Source organism: Oculina patagonica, chromosome 5, assembly GCF_052425735.1.
Source record: "Oculina patagonica isolate OP01 chromosome 5, crgOcupat, whole genome shotgun sequence".
NCBI lineage: Eukaryota > Metazoa > Cnidaria > Anthozoa > Scleractinia > Oculinidae > Oculina > Oculina patagonica.
This window is the reverse complement of record NC_135762.1, coordinates 16,927,895-16,948,176: the sequence shown is the minus strand read 5'-3', so window position 1 is coordinate 16,948,176 and position 20,282 is coordinate 16,927,895. Positions and strand designations below refer to the sequence as shown.

The 20,282-nt window shown below is 35.8% G+C and overlaps 3 protein-coding genes and 2 non-coding genes across 5 annotated transcripts in view; all 5 read left to right on the top strand.

The window, feature by feature from the left end:
- The first annotated feature begins 311 nt into the window (after nucleotides 1-311).
- LOC144655029 (protein Wnt-8b-like) lies at nucleotides 312-3,529 on the top strand. The gene is made up of 6 exons (XM_078515249.1): nucleotides 312-385; nucleotides 956-983; nucleotides 1,697-1,853; nucleotides 2,201-2,469; nucleotides 2,920-3,473; nucleotides 3,516-3,529. The coding sequence occupies exons 1-5, from the start codon at nucleotides 312-314 to the stop codon at nucleotides 3,388-3,390; spliced, it is 999 nt and encodes a 332-aa protein (XP_078371375.1). The 3' UTR covers nucleotides 3,391-3,473; nucleotides 3,516-3,529.
- A 531-nt stretch (nucleotides 3,530-4,060) lies between these two features.
- Nucleotides 4,061-4,134, top strand: Trnan-guu (transfer RNA asparagine (anticodon GUU)). Its single transcript has one exon. It is a non-coding gene; the product is annotated as a tRNA-Asn (tRNA).
- A 3,968-nt stretch (nucleotides 4,135-8,102) lies between these two features.
- On the top strand, nucleotides 8,103-11,323 carry LOC144655028 (protein Wnt-8b-like). The gene is made up of 5 exons (XM_078515248.1): nucleotides 8,103-8,176; nucleotides 8,739-8,778; nucleotides 9,429-9,585; nucleotides 9,966-10,234; nucleotides 10,684-11,323. Exons 1-5 carry the CDS (start codon nucleotides 8,103-8,105, stop codon nucleotides 11,152-11,154), a joined length of 1,011 nt encoding a protein of 336 aa, XP_078371374.1. The 3' UTR covers nucleotides 11,155-11,323.
- Nucleotides 11,324-11,783: 460 nt separating this feature from the next.
- Trnan-guu (transfer RNA asparagine (anticodon GUU)) lies at nucleotides 11,784-11,857 on the top strand. The gene has a single exon. It is a non-coding gene; the product is annotated as a tRNA-Asn (tRNA).
- A 2,052-nt stretch (nucleotides 11,858-13,909) lies between these two features.
- LOC144653031 (protein Wnt-8b-like) overlaps nucleotides 13,910-20,282 on the top strand; it is a 59,042-nt gene continuing 52,669 nt past the window's right edge. Inside the window, exons 1-2 of the mRNA XM_078512942.1 lie at nucleotides 13,910-14,237; nucleotides 14,800-14,839. Of these exons, the coding sequence (XP_078369068.1) occupies nucleotides 14,164-14,237; nucleotides 14,800-14,839 (114 nt within the window). The 5' untranslated portion in view covers nucleotides 13,910-14,163. The remainder of the gene's footprint in view (nucleotides 14,238-14,799; nucleotides 14,840-20,282) is intronic.

The window sequence follows — 20,282 nt, the reverse complement described above, 5'->3', positions numbered from 1 at the left end:
AAACATTTTTTTTACCCATCTTATTGAAAAGCAAAGTTTTGAAACCAACAAATTGACAATAATAACTATGGCTTTGTTTCGCACTTTATTGTTGGAGAAAAATCTCACCTCTGCAATTATGCTGAAAACTCGCACCTCGTCTCGCGTGGGATCCTTTTTAACTAAAGAAACTTTTTTCTTTTGTTCGCGTGTTTTTTAATAAGCGTGTTTTATATGATAATTCTTATAAATCCATAGGTATATAAGGACCACGCTCAAACACACTTCACTTATCACAACTCGCAACAATCAAAGGTTCTAAAGCGTTCATTATGAAGCTATCCATGGCGTTATTCATGGCTCTATTCGTATTGGTTCATTCTCAGCAAGGATACAGCAAAACCAGGTCAGTTTCATTTTATTTTTAATTCACACATATTAGTTAAGTCGCGCAGAACTTGCGTCTCGTGTTTTCCACGCGCGTCGCGCACCCCCCGTTCGTTGTCGAATTACGTGTCGTTTTAGACTTTACCAGAATGCTTACGAGTATACATCAGTAAGTTATAATTCGAGCCACAAAATTATTGCGTTGTATTTCAATAACTCTGTCTGCAAATTTAATTAGTTCACGAACACTTTAAGTTTTACTTATTGCGGCATTTTCGCTCAGCCACAAGAAATAAGGGGCATGGGTTGTCGTAGGTCTTAGATATGTCACGTTCGAAGGCTAACATGAGAAGCAATAGTGGTTTTAGCCAAGAAATTTTTCACGTTTAATCCAAAAAGTCCATTTAACTTATGTAACATTTTAAAATGTTGTTATTGCTGACGCGAGAAACGTGTTTTTGTATCTCACTCGTATGTTGCCGCGAGCTTTGCATTCAATGTACATTGTACCACGCAGCCTGGTTCTGACGTTCAAGGATTCCTTATTGTAAAGGTCCGTTCAACTAAATATTGTTTTATTTTATTGCAGATCCGACAGCGGCTTTTTGCGGCAAAAGGTATGTCTGAACTTGTTTGCTTGTTTGTTTCAACGAATAAGATAAGTCAATTGGCGATCCATGTGAAAAAAGGAAGACTGGTTCTACCAAAAAACATTCATTCTTTCGGTTTACGTCTTCGATAATTGTCATGATTTCTATTTGAAAAGAGAAGGAGGCTTTCTAGAATTTTGACCCTGGATAGAAAACATATTTAGCTAGTAGGGTGTTGAAAGGGCGACAGCGTCAGTTATGATATCATCCAATCTCAAGGTCTTATGTAAGCAAGCAAATGAACAAAAAATGAAAAAAAAAGTGTATTTCGAGTGCTCGTCGTCTGAAGTTCTGAAGTTTTTGCAGTTTGTGAACTGAATAGACTTGTTACCCAAGAAAAACGCAAGTGTAGCTGGCAAAGAAGACAATCTGCCCATTTTTCGAGTCTGAAAACACTGAATCGAACTGATTTTGTTTTCTCTCTAAAATTAGCTTGTCGCACAATTGCAAATAGTCGCCTAAGTTAGGTATTTCAACTCTTCCACTTACGTTTCAGTGGTTTCTCCGATTAACTTTCAGTAAGCCTGAACTATAGGCCTCGCCTTCTTGTTGCGATCCATTAAGGTCAATTTTCACGATATAGATTTTGACTCGAATCTTTGACTTACAATCCTTATTAAGTACTGTATGTGAGCACAACAAACAATGATAACCGTTTTATTTTTCTATGTTTTTTCCAGAATTATCCTTTATTATTGCGCATCGTAAGAGAGGGAGGCCATCGTGGATTGGCGGAGTGTCAGCAACAGTTTAAAAACGAGATCTGGAACTGTTCATTGGATAACAAGAATGTCTATCAGCAGTTACCCATCTTCGTTAAAACCACTTTGCCTCACGGTAAGTTGGATTTCCAAAATGATCTTCAGTGTACATCAACTGACATCCAAATGGGGGCAATTATTCTAGTTCATTGTATGAAGTTATTCTCGACTGCGGGTTGATTTACTAAAAAACAAGCCACATTTTGTCGTATGAGCATACTCCAAAGTATCAGATTATACTTGGCTTTTAACAGATATTCTTCATCAAAATCTAGCTCAATTGTTTTCCTAGCAAAGTTTAGAAAAATTTAGCATCATACTACCGATAAGAACAATTTAACAGTTTAAAAAAAAACTGCTTTCCAGTAGTCAACTTAAAGCCATCTTGGACTAAATATCATATTGTATACTATTTCATTACAGCCACTCCAGAAACAGCTTTCCTTCACGCCATCAGCTCAGCCGCCATTACACACGAGCTCACTCTTCAGTGCAGCCAGAACAGAATACCCGGATGCAAGTGCGGCAAGACCAAAAAACAGCCAAAAGGAAACAGGGGATGGCAGTGGGGAGGCTGCAGTGATAACATCAAGTTTGGAGAGAAGGAGACCAGACGCTTTATTGACAAACTGGAGAAAGGAAACGACGCTCGTACAGCATTTAACCTGCATAATAATGAAGTAGGAAGAAAGGTAAAACTCATTTTTGATTCGTTAAATCATTGTTTTGAAGCGAATAAGAGTTTTATTGTCTACTGTATTCGCATTAAAATCAAATGGCTCCTTTCTACGTAAAATATTGCGATAAGAAAATGATGATTTGTTGACGAACCGATGTAGCTCTTTAGTCTGCAATATTGACGATGTTTGCATCGCAAATTACTCGCCTTTCATCAACTTTGCTTCTGCCAAACTTAGAGTCGAAATCTTATTGCACTTGAAGTCTGTTAAATTACTTTTGGCAGTTTGACATTGATCTCTTTCTTTAGACACGCTCTGCGAAAAATATAATGCTGAAATTCTCGTATGAAAACGAAAACAAAGGCGTGGCTGACTAGGGTCCTTTAACAGTCCTTTTTTTTGTGAGTAATGATATTTCCTTTGAGTGTCATCTCTGATTTTCTGTTGTTATTTTCTTTAAAGGTTGTTCGAGCGAACCTCAGAAAAGAATGCAAGTGTCATGGCGTCACCGGAAGCTGCAATTTAAAGACTTGCTGGAAGCAACTGGCCCCTTTTAACGTCATTGGATCAGAACTGAAACAGAAATACCGCGCAGCTGTCCGAGTATCATTCCTGAACAACAAGCTTCACAAGCGAGACAACAACGGATACAGACTGGTATCTAGGAGAGACAAGAAGCTGGTTTATCTCGACTCGTCCCCAAACTACTGTGTGCGAAACGCTACTGCAGACTCGCCTGGAATTCGCGGAAGGACATGCCAAAGTGACATTGGATCTACCGGGCAATGCAAATCTCTTTGTAACTCTTGTAATCTGCGACACCAAACAGTAGAACATTACAAACAAGTCAAGTGTAGATGTAAGTTCGTGTGGTGCTGTAATGTTAAATGCAAGTTATGCACCGTCAAGTGTTCGCTTACAACTTGTGTGTGATAATAAGTTAGGTCAGTATGAGAGCCGTGCTACTTTAAAGCTTTAAAAAACTTTATCGAAATAGCTCAGTTTTTAACACGCAAGTAGATTTTGGAAAAAATACAAGTAGCTTTTGGAAAATAAAGGTATTGTGTGAATAGATCATTTAGTGGTAGTTTTAATAAGAAGATCAATCATAGATGTATTATTTTCGTAATAATAAAACGTGCCTTGGATTTATATTGATTTTCCTTTTTTTTATCTAATACGTTAGAGGAATAATTTAAGAGTGAGACAAGATTAATCTTCAAACCGTCAAACCCAAATCCATAATCCCGAATTGGCCTTTAACTTATCTGAACCTTTTTGCATTATTAGCTACACTGAAGTAACTTGCGAATGACCTGTCTTACTTACTTAAGCAATTTAAGAGATGTGAAACGAACTATTTTGGGAAAAGAAAACGTTTGATAATAAATCTTTTATTAGACATTTTATTGTATAGTATTGCTGTACATTTCACTCGTCATTTATATTTTGGCTGGCCTTTGATGCTCGCAAAAATATTGCAAGACTCGTTAAAATATACTGCGATATTACACGCTAAAATCTCTAATACGACATCCGAATGCGACTTTAATGTGTTCACCTTTATTTTACGTTCGTCAATCCGGTAACTCATGCACCACTTGTCTCCGTGGCGCAATCGGTTAGCGCGTTCGGCTGTTAACCGAAAGGTTGGTGGTTCAAGCCCACCCGGGGACGATCTTTTTTTTTGTTGTTAGTAAAGCACTCTGAACTTTATTGCATGCTGATAATTCTACCTCAACTTGCGATATACCAACTCATCTCGCGAGTAAGTTAATTTTATTGTCTAAAGCGTGTAAAGCTAGATTACAGATTACTGTCCGAAATGGAGCAGAAAAAAACATTTTGATAATAAAAAAAATCTTTCACCTCTATTATTTAGTCGCGTATAACCTTTTTTGCGTTTGTTTGCGTGTTTAAATATCTCAGTTCCTTTCTGTAACGCACGCGCGCTAGCGCACACAAAACATGGCACAAATTGGCATATTGTAAGCAAAAACAATCTCATCTTTAATGTATTTTGAATGCAAACACCTACACTTGTGCCGTAATTAGCAAAACCTCTCACCTCTATTTTATACTGGAAAATTACACCTCGACGTAAACTCGCGCCAATTGTAACGAAAAAAAGGATGCGAGCGAGCTGGCGCGCACAAAACACTTAACATCACACAGATCATAACAATTGTTTATAAACACATTTCGGTATTTCCACCTCTATTACATACTGGAAACTTACATCTCGACCTAGACTCGTGCCATTTTCAACGAAAAAATATGTCATAGAAACTAACAAATCGTCTAGCGTGCAACCTTTTTTCACCTTTTTCATATTAATTTGTTTGCGTGTTCGAATATTTTAGTTCCTTTCTGTAAAGCGCGCAAGCTTGCGCAAACAAAACACATAACACAAATCAAAACAAGCAATCACTTATGAACACGCCCGATATCTTCGAGCACAATTTAGCTAATCCAGGATTAAGCGTGATTTTTGATATTAGCTTTTAATTTTATTTAGTAAAGTTATTTGATTAGATTCCAGATTAGCTCCAAGCATTTTTTTCACCGATGTTGTTAAAAAGCAAAGTTTTGAAACCAACAGAATGACAATAATAACTATGGCTTTGTTTCACAATTGATTGTTTAAAAAAAAATCTCACCTCTGGAATTATGCTGAAAACTCGCACCTCGTCTCGCGTGGGATCCTTTTTAACTAAAGAAACTTTTCTCTTTTGTTCGCGTGTTAAATTAATGGGTTTTCTTTAACTTTTTAGTGAGGTTTTCGGTTAATATTTTCTGTCCTCTAGTTTTGACGCCGACTAATTTGAAACTTCACAAAACACAAGCAATGAGAAACACTATCGCACAAAAGAAATTAGAACCTCGATTAACTTTTATCCCTGGATAAGTGTTTATCGACCCATGATCAGACTTAGATTTTGATCATTTTGAAAAAGGCACATGCCCACTGATAGATTAGGTCAAAGGCCCGTCCACACTGACCCAGGTAAATCTGAAAACGGAGAAATTTGAAAATGCCGAAAAAAATGTTTCCGTCCACACTGACCCAGGTAAATCTGAAAACGGAGAAATGTGAAAATGCCGAAAGAAATGTTTTCCGTCCACACTGACCCGGGTAAATTTGAAAACGGAGAAATTTGAAAATGCCGAAAGAAATGCTTTCTGTCCACACTGACCCAGGTAAATCTGAAAACGGAGAAATTTGAAAATGCCGAAAGAAATGCTTTCTGTCCACACTGACCCAGGTAAATCTGAAAACGGAGAAATGTGAAAATGCCGAAAGAAATGTTTTCTGTCCACACTGACCCGGGTAAATCTGAAAACGGAGAAATGTGAAAATGCCGAAAGAAATGTTTCCGTCCACACTGACCCAGGTAAATCTGAAAACGGAGAAATTTGAAAATGCCGAAAGAAATGTTTCCGTCCACACTGACCCAGGTAAATCTGAAAACGGAGAAATTTGAAAATGCCGAAAGAAATGCTTTCTGTCCACACTGACCCAGGTAAATCTGAAAACGGAGAAATGTGAAAATGCCGAAAGAAATGTTTTCTGTCCACACTGACCCGGGTAAATCTGAAAACGGAGAAATGTGAAAATGCCGAAAGAAATGCTTTCTGTCCACACTGACCCAGGTAAATCTGAAAACGGAGAAATGTGAAAATGCCGAAAGAAATGTTACCGTCCACACTGACCCAGGTAAATCTGAAAACGGAGAAATGTGAAAATGCCGAAAGAAATGTTTCCGTCCACACTGACCCAGGTAAATCTGAAAACGGAGAAATTTGAAAATGCCGAAAAAAAATGCTTTCTGTCCACACTGACCCAGGTAAATCTGAAAACGGAGAAATGTGAAAATGCCGAAAGAAATGCTTTCTGTCCACACTGACCCAGGTAAATCTGAAAACGGAGAAATTTGAAAATGCCGAAAGAAAATGTTTTCTGTCCACACTGACCCAGGTAAATCTGAAAACGGAGAAATGTGAAAATGCCGAAAGAAATGTTTCCGTCCACACTGACCCAGGTAAATCTGAAAACGGAGAAATTTGAAAATGCCGAAAAAAATGTTTCCGTCCACACTGACCCAGGTAAATCTGAAAACGGAGAAATTTGAAAATGCCGAAAGAAATGCTTTCTGTCCACACTGACCCAGGTAAATCTGAAAACGGAGAAATTTGAAAATGCCGAAAGAAATGCTTTCTGTCCACACTGACCCAGGTAAATCTGAAAACGGAGAAATTTGAAAATGCCGAAAGAAATGCTTTCTGTCCACACTGACCCAGGTAAATCTGAAAACGGAGAAATTTGAAAATGCCGAAAGAAATGCTTTCTGTCCACACTGACCCAGGTAAATCTGAAAACGGAGAAATGTGAAAATGCCGAAAGAAATGTTTCCGTCCACACTGACCCAGGTAAATCTGAAAACGGAGAAATTTGAAAATGCCGAAAGAAATGCTTTCTGTCCACACTGACCCAGGTAAATCTGAAAACGGAGAAATTTGAAAATGCCGAAAAAAATGTTTCCGTCCACACTGACCCAGGTAAATCTGAAAACGGAGAAATGTGAAAATGCCGAAAGAAATGTTTTCCGTCCACACTGACCCGGGTAAATTTGAAAACGGAGAAATTTGAAAATGCCGAAAGAAATGCTTTCTGTCCACACTGACCCAGGTAAATCTGAAAACGGAGAAATTTGAAAATGCCGAAAGAAATGCTTTCTGTCCACACTGACCCAGGTAAATCTGAAAACGGAGAAATTTGAAAATGCCGAAAGAAATGCTTTCTGTCCACACTGACCCAGGTAAATCTGAAAACGGAGAAATTTGAAAATGCCGAAAGAAATGTTTTCCGTCCACACTGACCCAGGTAAATCTGAAAACGGAGAAATGTGAAAATGCCGAAAGAAATGTTTTCCGTCCACACTGACCCGGGTAAATTTGAAAACGGAGAAATGTGAAAATGCCGAAAGAAATGTTTTCCGTCCACACTGACCCGGGTAAATTTGAAAACGGAGAAATGTGAAAATGCCGAAAGAAATGCTTTCTGTCCACACTGACCCGGGTAAATCTGAAAACGGAGAAATGTGAAAATGCCGAAAGAAATGTTTTCCGTCCACACTGACCCGGGTAAATTTGAAAATGCCGAAAGAAATGCTTTCTGTCCACACTGACCCAGGTAAATCTGAAAACGGAGAAATTTGAAAATGCCGAAAGAAATGTTTTCCGTCCACATTAACCCAGGTAAATTTGAAAACGATACCCACTTTGGAGAGCGTTTTGGAAAGTACCGTTTTCGGTGACCAAAAACGCCGTTTCAGTTTAGACGGTTGGCCTATCCGGGTGAAAAAAAAATGCGTTTTCAAATTTACCGGGGTCAGTGTGGACGGGGCCTAAACAGAATGACAATATGGCTTTGTTTCACACTTTATTGTTGGAAAAAATCTCACCTCTGCAATTACGCTAAAAACTCGCACCTCGTCTCGCGTGGGACCCTATTTAACTAAAGAAACTTTTCTCTTTTGTTCGCGTGTTTTAATAATGAGCGTGTTTATGATAATTTCTTTAAGGTCATAAGTATATACACTTTATCACAACTCGTAGCGATCGAAGGTTCACAAGCGTTCATTATGAAGCTATCCATGGCGTTATTAGTGGCTCTGTTCGTCTTGGTTCATTCTCAGCAAGGACACAGCAAAACCAGGTCAGTTTTATATTATTTCTAATTTAAACATTTTAGTGAAGTCACGAAAAATGTTTCTTGAGCGTAGAACTTGATTCTCGTTTTTCCACGTAGTCGCGCACTCCTCGTTCGTTGACGAATTTCGCGTTGCTTAGGGCGTTAGACCTTTCCAGAATGCTTACGAGTATGCACCATTGTTATTATTCAAACCACAAAATTATTACGCTGTATTGGAATGACTCTGTCTGCACATCTAATAAGTTCAAGAGTGCCTTAATTTTTGTGGCATTTTCGCTCAGCCATAAGAGATAAGGGGCATGGGATGTATTTATAAAAGCAATAGTGTTATTTAGCCAAGAAATCTTTCACGTTAAATCCAAAATGTCCATCTAACTTATGCAACATTTAATGTTTGTTATTGCTGACGCGAGATATTTCATGAGCGTGAAACGGATTTTTGTTTTTCACTCGTATGTTGCCGCGAGCTCTTCATTCAATGTACAAGGCAGCCTGGATCTGAACTTCAAGGATTCCTTCATTGTAAAGGCCCGTTCAACTAAATATTGTTTTTATTTTATTGCAGATCTGACAGCGGGCAAGGCAACGGCTTTTTGCGACAAAAGGTATGTCTGAACTTGTTCGTTTGTTTCCAAGAATAAGATTTGTCGATTGGCGTTTAAAAAGGAAGACTAGTTCAACAAAAAACATTCATTCTTTCGGTTTACGTCTTCGACAATTGTCATGATTTCTATTTGAAAAGAGAAGGGGCATTCTAGAATGTTTACCCTGGATAGGAAACATATTTAGCTAGTAGGGTGTCGAAAGGGCGGCAGCGTCAGTTATCAAGCAAATGAACAAAAAAAAGTGAACTAGTATATTTAGAGTGGTCGTCGAATACAGTTTTTGAAGTTTGTGAGCTGAATAGCTTGTTACCCAAGAAAAACGCAAGTGTAGCTTCACGGCGGAAGGAAAAAGAAAAATAGCCAAAAAAGGACACCAGATCGCAGGGTAGCAAAGAAATTATTCAATTAGTTTATACCCCTGAGTTACTTGCGCCCTTAAACATCTCATGTACATTAAGTAAAATTTCTATATTTGCTTAACTTCATATTTCTAGCACATGTTACAAGATTGCCTCTATAATCACAAACTGTAAAATGTGTTAATTTCATTCAGATCTTTAAACTGTTAATTTTTGAAGAATCCTTGTTAAGTACTGCTTCTCAGCACAACAAAAAATGCTAACCGTTTCATTCGATTCTTGTTTTTCCAGAATTATCCTTTATTATTGCGCATCGTAAGAGAGGGAGGCCATCGTGGATTGGCAGAGTGTCAGCAACAGTTTAAAAACGAGATCTGGAACTGTTCATTGGATAACAAGAATGTCTATCAGAAGCTACCCATCTTCGTTAAAACCACTTTGCCTCACGGTAAGTTAGATTTCCAAAATGCTTTTCTTCAGTGTACATCAACTGACATCCAAATGGGGGCAATTATTCTAGTTCATTGTATGAAGTTATGCTTGACTGCGGTTTGATTTACTAAAAACAAACCCATATTTTGTCGTTTGAGCATACGCCAAAGTATCAGATTATACTTGGCTTTTAACAGATATTCTTCATCAAAATCTAGCTCCATTGTTTTCCTAGCAAAGTTTAGAAAAATTTAGCATCATACTACCGATAAGGACAATTTAACAGTTTAAAAAAACTGCTTTCCATTAGTCAACTTAAAGCCATCTTGGACTAAATATCATAATTCTAAGAATGTAATGTTGTAACGAAACTAATTGTATACTATTTCATTACAGCCACTCCAGAAACAGCTTTCCTTCACGCCATCAGCTCAGCCGCCATTACACACGAACTCACTCTTCAGTGCAGCCAGAACAGAATACCCGGATGCAAGTGCGGCAACACCAAAAAACAGCCAAAAGGAAACAGTGGATGGCAGTGGGGAGGCTGCAGTGATAACATCAAGTTTGGAGAGAAGGAGACCAGACGCTTTATTGACAAACTGGAGAAAGGAAACGACGCTCGTACAGCATTTAACCTGCATAATAATGAAGTAGGAAGAAAGGTAAAACTCATTTTTGATTCGTTAAATCATTGTTTTGAAGCGAATAAGAGTTATATTGTCTACTGTATTCGCATTAAAATCAAATGGCTCCTTTCTACGTAAAATATTGCGATAAGAAAATGATGATTTGTTGACGAACCGATGTAGCTCTTTAGTCTGCAATATTGACGATGTTTGCATCGCAAATTACTCGCCTTTCATCAACTTTGCTTCTGCCAAACTTAGAATCGAAATCTTATTGCACTTGAAGTCTGTTAAATTACTTTTGGCAGTTTGACATTGATCTCTTTCTTTAGACACGCTCTGCGAAAAATATAATGCCGAAATTCTCGTATGTAAACGAAAACAAAGGCGTGGCTGACTAGGGTCCTTTAACAGTCCTTTTTTTTGTGAGTAATGATTTTCCTTTGAGTGTCATCTCTGATGTTCTGTTGTTATTTTCTTTAAAGGTTGTTCGAGCGAACCTCAGAAAAGAATGCAAGTGTCATGGCGTCACCGGAAGCTGCAATTTAAAGACTTGCTGGAAGCAACTGGCCCCTTTTAACGTCATTGGATCAGAACTGAAACAGAAATACCGCGCAGCTGTCCGAGTATCATTCCTGAACAACAAGCTTCACAAGCGAGACAACAACCGATACAGACTGGTATCTAGGAGAGACAAGAAGCTGGTTTATCTCGACTCGTCCCCAAACTACTGTGTGCGAAACGCTACTGCAGACTCGCCTGGAATGCGCGGAAGGACATGCCAAAGTGACATTGGATCTACCGGGCAATGCAAATCTCTTTGTAACTCTTGTAATCTGCGACACCAAACAGTAGAACATTACAAACAAGTCAAGTGTAGATGTAAGTTCGTGTGGTGCTGTAATGTTAAATGCAAGTTATGCACCGTCAAGTATTCGCTTACAACTTGTGTGTGATAATAAGTTAGGTCAGTATAAGAACCGTGCCACTTTAAAGCTTTAAAAAACTTTATCGAAATAGCTCAGTTTTTAACACGCAAATATTGTGTGAATAGATCATTTAGTGGTAGTTTTAATAAGAAGATCAATCATAGATGTATTAAGTTATTTTCGTAATAATAAAAAGTGCTTTGGATTTATATTGATTTTCCTTTTTTTATCCAATACGTTAGAGGAATAATTTAAGAGTGAGACAAGATTAATCTTCAAACCGTCAAACCCAAATCCATAATCCCGAATTGGCCTTTAACTTATCTCAACCTTTTTGCATTATTAGCTACAAAGTAACTTGCGAATGACCTGTCTTACTTACTTAAGCAATTTAAGAGATGTGAAACGAACTATTTTGGGAAAAGACAACGTTTGATAATAAATCTTTTATTAGACATTTTATTGTGTAGTATTGCTGTACATTTCACTCGTCATTTATATTTTGGCTGGCCTTTGATGCTCGCAAAAATATTGCAAGACTCGTTAAAATATACTGCGATATTACACGCTAAAATCTCTAATACGACATCCGAATGCGACTTTAATGTGTTCACCTTTATTTTACGTTCGTCAATCCGGTAACTCATGCACCACTTGTCTCCGTGGCGCAATCGGTTAGCGCGTTCGGCTGTTAACCGAAAGGTTGGTGGTTCAAGCCCACCCGGGGACGATCTTTTTTTTGTTGTTAGCAAAGCACTCTCAACTCTATTGCATGCTGATAATTATACCTCAACTTGCGATATACCAACTCATCTCGCGAGTAAGTTAATTTTATTGTCTAAAGCGTGTAAAGCTAGATTACAGATTACTGTCCGAAATGGAGCAGAAAAAAACATTTTGATAATAATAAAAAATCTTTCACCTCTATTATTTACCCGCGTATAACCTTTTTTGCGTTTGTTTGCGTGTTTAAATATCTCAGTTCCTTTCTGTAACGCACGCGCGCTAGCGCACACAAAACATGGCACAAATTGGCATATTGTAAGCAAAAACAATCTCATCTTTAATGTATTTTGAATGCAAACACCTACACTTGTGCCGTAATTAGCAAAACCTCTCACCTCTATTTTATACTGGAAAATTACACCTCGACGTAAACTCGCGCCAATTGTAACGAAAAAAAGGATGCGAGCGAGCTGGCGCGCACAAAACACTTAACATCACACAGATCATAACAATTGTTTATAAACACGCTTCGGTATTTCCACCTCTATTACATACTGGAAACTTACATCTCGACCTAGACTCGTGCCATTTTCAACGAAAAAATATGTCAAAGAAACTAACAAATCGTCTAGCGTGCAACCGTTTTTCACCTTTTTCATATTAATTTGTTTGCGTGTTCGAATATTTTAGTTCCTTTCTGTAAAGCGCGCAAGCTTGCGCAAACAAAACACATAACACAAATCAAAACAAGCAATCACTTATGAACACGCCCGATATCTTCGAGCACAATTTAGCTAATCCAGGATTAAGCGTGATTTTTGATATTAGCTTTTAATTTTGTTTCACAATTGATTGTTTGAAAAAAATCTCACCTCTGGAATTATGCTGAAAACTCGCACCTCGTCTCGCGTGGGATCCTTTTTAACTAAAGAAACTTTTCTCTTTTGTTCGCGTGTCAAATTAATGGGTTTTCTTTAACTTTTTAGTGAGGTTTTCTGTTTATATTTTCTGTCTTCTAGTTTTGACGCCGACTAATTTGAAACTTCACAAAACACAAGCAATGAGAAACACTATCGCACAAAAGAAATTAGAACCTCGATTAACTTTTATCCCTGGATAAGTGTTTATCGACCCATGATCAGACTTAGATTTTGATCATTTTGAAAAAGGCACATGCCCACTCATAGATTAGGTCTAAGGCCCGTCCACACTGACCCAGGTAAATCTGAAAACGGAGAAATTTGAAAATGCCGAAAGAAATGTTTTCCGTCCACATTAACCCAAGTAAATTTGAAAACGATACCCACTTTAGAGAGCGTTTTGGAAAGTATCGTTTTCGGTGACCAAAAACGCCGTTTTAGTTTAGACGGTTGGCCTATCCGGGTGAAAAAAATGCGTTTTCAAATTTACCGGGGTCAGTGTGGACGGGGCCTAAACAGAATGACAATATGGCTTTGTTTCACACTTTATTGTTGGAAAAAATCTCACCTCTGCAATTACGCTAAAAACTCGCACCTCGTCTCGCGTGGGATCCTATTTAACTAAAGAAACTTTTCTCTTTTGTTCGCGTGTTAAATTAATGGGTTTTTTTTAACTTTTTAGTGAGGTTTTCTGTTTATATTTTCTGTCCTCTAGTTTTGACGCCGACTAATTTGAAACTTCACAAAACACAAGCAATGAGAAACACTATCGCACAAAAGAAATTAGAACCTCGATTAACTTTTATCCCTGGATAAGTGTTTATCGACCCATGATCAGACTTAGATTTTGATCATTTTGAAAAAGGCACATGCCCACTCATAGATTAGGTCTAAGGCCCGTCCACACTGACCCAGGTAAATCTGAAAACGGAGAAATTTGAAAATACCGAAAGAAATGTTTTCCGTCCACATTAACCCAAGTAAATTTCAAAAAACGATACCCACTTTGGAGAGCGTTTTGGAAAGTATCGTTTTCGGTGACCAAAAACGCCGTTTCAGTTTAGACGGTTGGCCTATCCGGGTGAAAAAAAAATGCGTTTTCAAATTTACCGGGGTCAGTGTGGACGGGGCCTAAACAGAATGACAATATGGCTTTGTTTCACACTTTATTGTTGGAAAAAATCTCACTTCTGCAATTACGCTAAAAACTCGCACCTCGTCTCGCGTGGGACCCTATTTAACTAAAGAAACTTTTCTCTTTTGTTCGCGTGTTTTATTAATGAGCGTGTTTATGATAATTTTTGTAAGGTCATAAGTATATAAGGAACACGCTCAAACACACTTCACTTTATCACAACTCGTAGCGATCGAAGGTTCACAAGCGTTCATTATGAAGCTATCCATGGCGTTATTAGTGGCTCTGTTCGTCTTGGTTCATTCTCAGCAAGGATACAGCAAAACCAGGTCAGTTTTATATTATTTATAATTTAAACATTTAAGTGAAGTCACGAAAAATGTTTTTTGAGCGTAGAACTTGATTCTCGTTTTTCCACGCGGTCGCGCACTCCTCGTTCGTTGACGAATTTCGTGTCGCTTAGGGCTTTAGACCTTTCCAGAATGCTTACGAGTATGCACCATTGTTATTATTCAAACCACAAAATTATTACGCTGTATTGGAATGACTCTGTCTGCACATCTAATAAGTTCAAGAGTGCCTTAATTTTTGTGGCATTTTCGCTCAGCCATAAGAGATAAGGGGCATGGGGTGTATTTGTAAAAGCAATAGTGTTATTTAGCCAAGAAATCTTTCACGTTAAATCCAAAATGTCCATCTAACTTATGCAACATTTAATGTTTGTTATTGCTGACGCGAGATATTTCATGAGCGTGAAACGGGTTTTTGTTTTTCACTCGTATGTTGCCGCGAGCTCTTCATTCAATGTACAAGGCAGTCTGGATCTGAACTTCAAGGATTCCTTCATTGTTAAGGCCTGTTAAACTAAATATTGTTTTTATTTTATTGCAGATCTGACAGCGGGCAAGGCAACGGCTTTTTGCGACAAAAGGTATGTCTGAACTTGTTCGTTTGTTTCCAAGAATAAGATTTGTCGATTGGCGTTTAAAAAGGAAGACTAGTTCAACAAAAAACATTCATTCTTTCGGTTTACGTCTTCGACAATTGTCATGATTTCTATTTGAAAAGAAACTGTAAAATGTGTTAATTTCATTCAGATCTTTAAACTGTTAAGTGGCGATGTCCTTTAAAGCGGACCACCGCAAGTAGTAATGTACTACACTCTGAGGCAAAAAATTTTTTGCCTTAGAGATTTAGTACATAACTACTATCAGCACTGGATTCCAAAAACTGAAGCCAAATCTGAAACCAAAACTGAGGCCAAATCTGAAAAACTAAATCTGAAAAACTAAATCTGAAGCCAAAGTGAAAAACCTAAACTGAAATCAAATCTCAGAATCAACCCTAGGTCAACCCAAGGTCAAAAAATGGAAACCAAACCTTGAAGCCAAATCTATAAACTAAACCTTGATTAAATGATAAAAATAATCTGATTATTTTTGACAATATTTAAAAAAACTTCTTATACTCTTTTTTAAAAATCTTGCATCTTAGTGCGTTTAATTATTTCTTTTATCAAGTTGGATTCTAGTGCGTTTAAAATGAACGTCTTATATTACATTTTCAATATAATATTTTTGTATTTTTATCAGATTTTTGAACATGTTTTTATGTAGGATCATATTTGATATAATACCGAGATCAGTACAAATGTTAACTAATCTATTTGATTGTTCCTTTTCACTTAATTGTAAGAAAAGTGTATTGTCTTTAATGCAATGTTTTTCTATGATATTCATCATCTCAACGAATTTTTCTTTGATGTAATTTGATGTCATTATAATATTTATTATACATTATTTTTTATATCTCTTTTATAGTGCGTTTAAAACAAACCTCGTTGACATAATGAAAATCAAAACCTAAGACCATAACCTAGGATAAACATATGAGTTTGTCTTTAATATCCATAAGAATATGTTTCAATACATCTTTCCGATATGTATTTTATTGCGCGTTTGTCATATCCAAAGCTGTATACCTTTTCCTCATATTTGTTAACAATTTGTTTACTCTGTCTTGTTATCTTATTTTCATTTACTAATGTGAGTTCTTTGATATCGCCCTTAACCATCTTAATCATATTAGTGTGATTTAGTATCTTGGAATTTTCGTGATTTAATTTGAAACCTTTAATAACGCACTTTTGCTTATTATCGCCATATATGAAACTGTAGTTTTTAGGGCCACCGCTTACGAAGGTACCTTTTATAACATCACCATCTAACTCATCTGTTAAATCGCCTAGCATATCGCCTGTTTCTATTGTCTTACCATTCTGGGATTCAATATACACAATACTATCGGTATCAAAATATAACACCTGTTTATCTAAATAGTCAAGTTTTTCATACAACATTAACCGTGCACTGCTGGTCGTGAAACATGCAATGTATATATTCGTATTATAGCTGTTATCAACAAACTGATCTTTGTAAGTGTAGCTCATTTGCACCATTTCTTCATTTATGAAATTCATGTTTAAATTATCTATTGTGTCATCTAGAACTACTTGGTAAAATTCATTTATATCAGTTACGTATTTACATTGATTCATGTTATTTCGTTGTCCAAATTTACCCCAAAGTGAGTTCAAGCACATTTTTGCAATAGCTCGTAGACCTGAATTTTCATGTAATTCACCTAATTCAATGTCTAATTTATTTTTGACTTTATTTCTGAACATCATTTCTTCTTTGTCATTTTTAAAATTATATTTTGTTGATTCGAGTTTTAACTTCAGGAATTTTTTTATATAACCTTTGAATAGATCATCGGATGACTTCTCAAAATGCCAAACCTCATATATTTTTATAATTTTATAGCCTTTTTCAATGGCCTTATTGACCTCATTTGTTGTCCATGTGCCTACAAATGCTCGTTCATTTTCACTATGTTGGCATCTTTTTTGTTGTTTTGATTTAGCACATGATATACACAGAGGGAACATTAGCTTTTCAGCCTTTTCACATTTGATTCTCTGAGGTAAAACAGGATGGTATAATTTTCTTGGGGGTAAAATTTTGCATTTTATGAATCCATACCATTTCTTATCGTATTTTTCTGGCGATATAATTTTTTCAGGATGCCCTATGGGATATTTTTTGTAGAACTGAACTGATGGATACAGGGAACAAAAATCAACATATTTACCACATTCACCTTCTTTGAATTTATACAGCAGTTTTACAGCATTTGTTCGTCCACCATAGAAAGCATCTCTCGGGTTTAGTTGGGCAATCACTTCTCTATTCCAATCATTTTTATAATATTTTTGGAAACATTTATCATTTTTTAATTTACATTCCCACATTTCAATAAGATTGTAACCAGCAGATGTTATTTTGTTATTTTTAGCTTGTGTTTTATTATACAAAGTGCCCATATCGCATTGATTCTTATTATTGATAACATCAGGTTTGTAACAATCTGGACAACCATGCCAGAAACAACCTTGAAATTCATAAACAGTATTTGTTTCCTTACAAAAACCATCAACTTTTAATTTGTTATTGATGAGTTTTTCACCTCCTGCCAAAGCATGCTGGATCTTAATATTATTTTTCTTGCTTATGTAATCAAGCCATGCAATACTGACTGCACTATGGTTTTCTGTTTGAACAACATTATCAACCACAGCTATAGTATCTTTTGGCATATAATTACCTCTGTAAATAGCCATGCACACCCCAGCAATTGTGATGTATTTTAGTGGATCGATATTTTCTTGGATCATGAAATCTTGTCTGAATTTTAACATACACCTTCTTAATATATCAACATCTGACCTACAGTATTCAATTATTTCTTTTTTGAAATCGAAAACATAATTTTCCTTTACACGTTCATCATACCATTGTAAAAATTTTTGTCTATCGTGGGTTTTCATTTGATTATACCCATAATGCTTTTTAGAAGGTATTTCTCCTATATAGTTTTGATTACAAATTTTGTTGAAATAATGTGGGAAATATCCTTTTTTCAGCTCATCTAAGCCAAACGTTTTTGGAAACGATGATAAGGGTTGTTGAATAAAATTTAAACTGTCGATTATTTTGATTCTTAATTGTGAAATTTCCATCATCATAATTTTTGCACCATTGTAAATACAGTAAGGTTTAAAACCATTATCAATACACCATTTAAGAATAAAATGGGAGTCGTACCCTTTGGAATTGTGAGCCAGAAGTGTGTATCCTTTATATTTTTCATTAAGAATACCACTACAAAAACTATTAATATCATTGAAGATTGATTCATTACCATTGAAATCATGGCCGATAGCTAAATTAACTTCATGTGTTCCAGTGTTTTGTGTACATTCGAAATCGAAAAATAAATATTTTTCATTATACGTTCTACATGAGTAGCAATAATCTTTTCGTTTTATGTTTTTATTTAATCTGCAAGGATTTTTGTTATCTTTGATGCAATTTCCACCCTTACACTTGATCTTTTTCATGAAACATTTATGTTTGCTTTCACAATAGCTATTACAATTATTACACATTTTGTAACCACATTTATGTATTTTAATATATGGTCTTAGGATGATTTGATTGCATTTTAAACATTTTGCTACACTGATACACACTGAATCATCATCATCTTTTTTCGATCGATTTCTTGTATGGTTTTTAAAGCAACTTTTACCATGAAAAACACGATTGCAGTGTTTACAGGTAACGTCTTTACCACTGCATTTATTACCGTCTGGGAAATATTTAAAGCAAGAAAGGCATTTTTGGGGGCATTTATGTTTATCACGTCTTGTATAAGCTTTTTTGCAACTATGACAGTAATATGCTACATTTAGAAAAGCTGTCATTGATTTTATGACATCAAAATGATTCCGTGTTTTGTATAAATAAATTTTGTTAATTTTACCATTATTAGCTGTATATATGATTTCATTAAACTGCTCAGAATCGATAATGTTAATCTCAATATCTAAATGTGATGCAAAGCTATTTACATCTTCTAAAGAATTTCCATAATCGTTAATTTCAACATTAGCATTATTATGAAGTTCTTTGGCTTGAATTTCTTGTAGTTTTCTGCTTTTATTGAACCCATCTTTCAACTGAGTTGTGGTGTAATTCTCAGGGTGTAAATTAGCATAAGCTGTTACAATGGCCCTAGCAAGGCATATTGAGTCGGTGTTTTTTATGGTGATAATACATTGCTTTCTATTCACTGTTTGTATTGATAAATATAATCTTCCTTTACCACTGGGTATTTTGACAGATTGAATAATTATTATGCAATTTTCTAAATCTATCTCTTTATATTCTAAAGTATTGATTATGTCTGAGAGTTGATTTAACTTGAAATCAGAAATTTTTATCATTTTTGTTGATATAGGATTATTTAATTCATCATTTAAAATTACCAATCTGAGTCTGTCATTACCTTTTAACTGTCTTTTCTTTATTGCCATTTTAACCATTTTTTCAAAAACACTAAAAATTTCATTTTTATTGCTTATAGCATTTTTACGTACATTTATTTTGAACTCATTAGTGTAAGCATTGAATTTTTTATTTTCGGTATTTCCAATTTCAGTTATTTTAAATAGAGGCTGGTCATTGGATGTTGTATCATAAATGCTGTCATCGAAATTAAATTCATTTGTGAGTTTAGTTCTTGAAATTGGATTTTGACTGCTAATCAGCTTCTTGTGTTGTTGTTTAATTTTGTTCATCATCTGTTTAAAGTGAGCTTCTCTAATTGAATTTTCCATTTGACTGAGTTGTGCATCACGTATTATACTGTCGTTTTTGTCCCGTATAGCCTTATCCAAAGTCTTATCGTTTCGATATTTATGTACTTTGTTAATCACTGCTTGTCTGGTACTCTTTTTCACCAAATCCATCCATGAAAAACCCATTTTTTTAGCATCAGCTAGGTAATCATTGGATAATTGTTTGATAAAGCTTATTGTTTTAGTTTTTGGTTTGGGTTTGGGTTTGTTTGTTGGTTTCTTTATTGGTTGAACTATTGGTTTGTTTTGGGGTTTTGGTTTGGTTACGAGTTTGGGTTCAGCCTTTGTGATGCTATCAATCAACACTAAATTACCAATACTGTTATTATTTTTGTCACCATTTTCATTTACAACGACTTTATCATCAGGAATTTCGTTATAAAATGTTCTAAATATAAAGTCTTTCACTAATATCTTTTTCTTGAGATTATAAGGGTTATCATAGTCTTTTTCTGCGATATATATATAAGGATATTCATCTTTATCAATACCCGGTTTAACTACTTTCATTTTTGGAATATTGAGTATATCTCCATCCGAAGTAGCACCAAGAGTGTTATCAACACTATTTATAAAAAATTGTTTATTGTTATGATTAATGGTATTTTGG

What these genes read in the sequence shown, in the direction of transcription:
- LOC144655029 (XM_078515249.1), top strand. Translation starts at nt 312, where the DNA reads ATGAAGCTATCCATGGCGTTATTCATGGCTCTATTCGTATTGGTTCAT. An exon ending in GCGGCTTTTTGCGGCAAAAG is followed by an intron (nt 984 to 1,696) that starts GTATGTCTGAAC and finishes TGTTTTTTCCAG; the next exon opens with AATTATCCTTTATTATTGCG. An exon ending in ATAATGAAGTAGGAAGAAAG is followed by an intron (nt 2,470 to 2,919) that starts GTAAAACTCATT and finishes TTTTCTTTAAAG; the next exon opens with GTTGTTCGAGCGAACCTCAG.
- LOC144655028 (XM_078515248.1), top strand. Translation starts at nt 8,103, where the DNA reads ATGAAGCTATCCATGGCGTTATTAGTGGCTCTGTTCGTCTTGGTTCAT. An exon ending in CAAGGACACAGCAAAACCAG is followed by an intron (nt 8,177 to 8,738) that starts GTCAGTTTTATA and finishes ATTTTATTGCAG; the next exon opens with ATCTGACAGCGGGCAAGGCA. An exon ending in TAAAACCACTTTGCCTCACG is followed by an intron (nt 9,586 to 9,965) that starts GTAAGTTAGATT and finishes ATTTCATTACAG; the next exon opens with CCACTCCAGAAACAGCTTTC.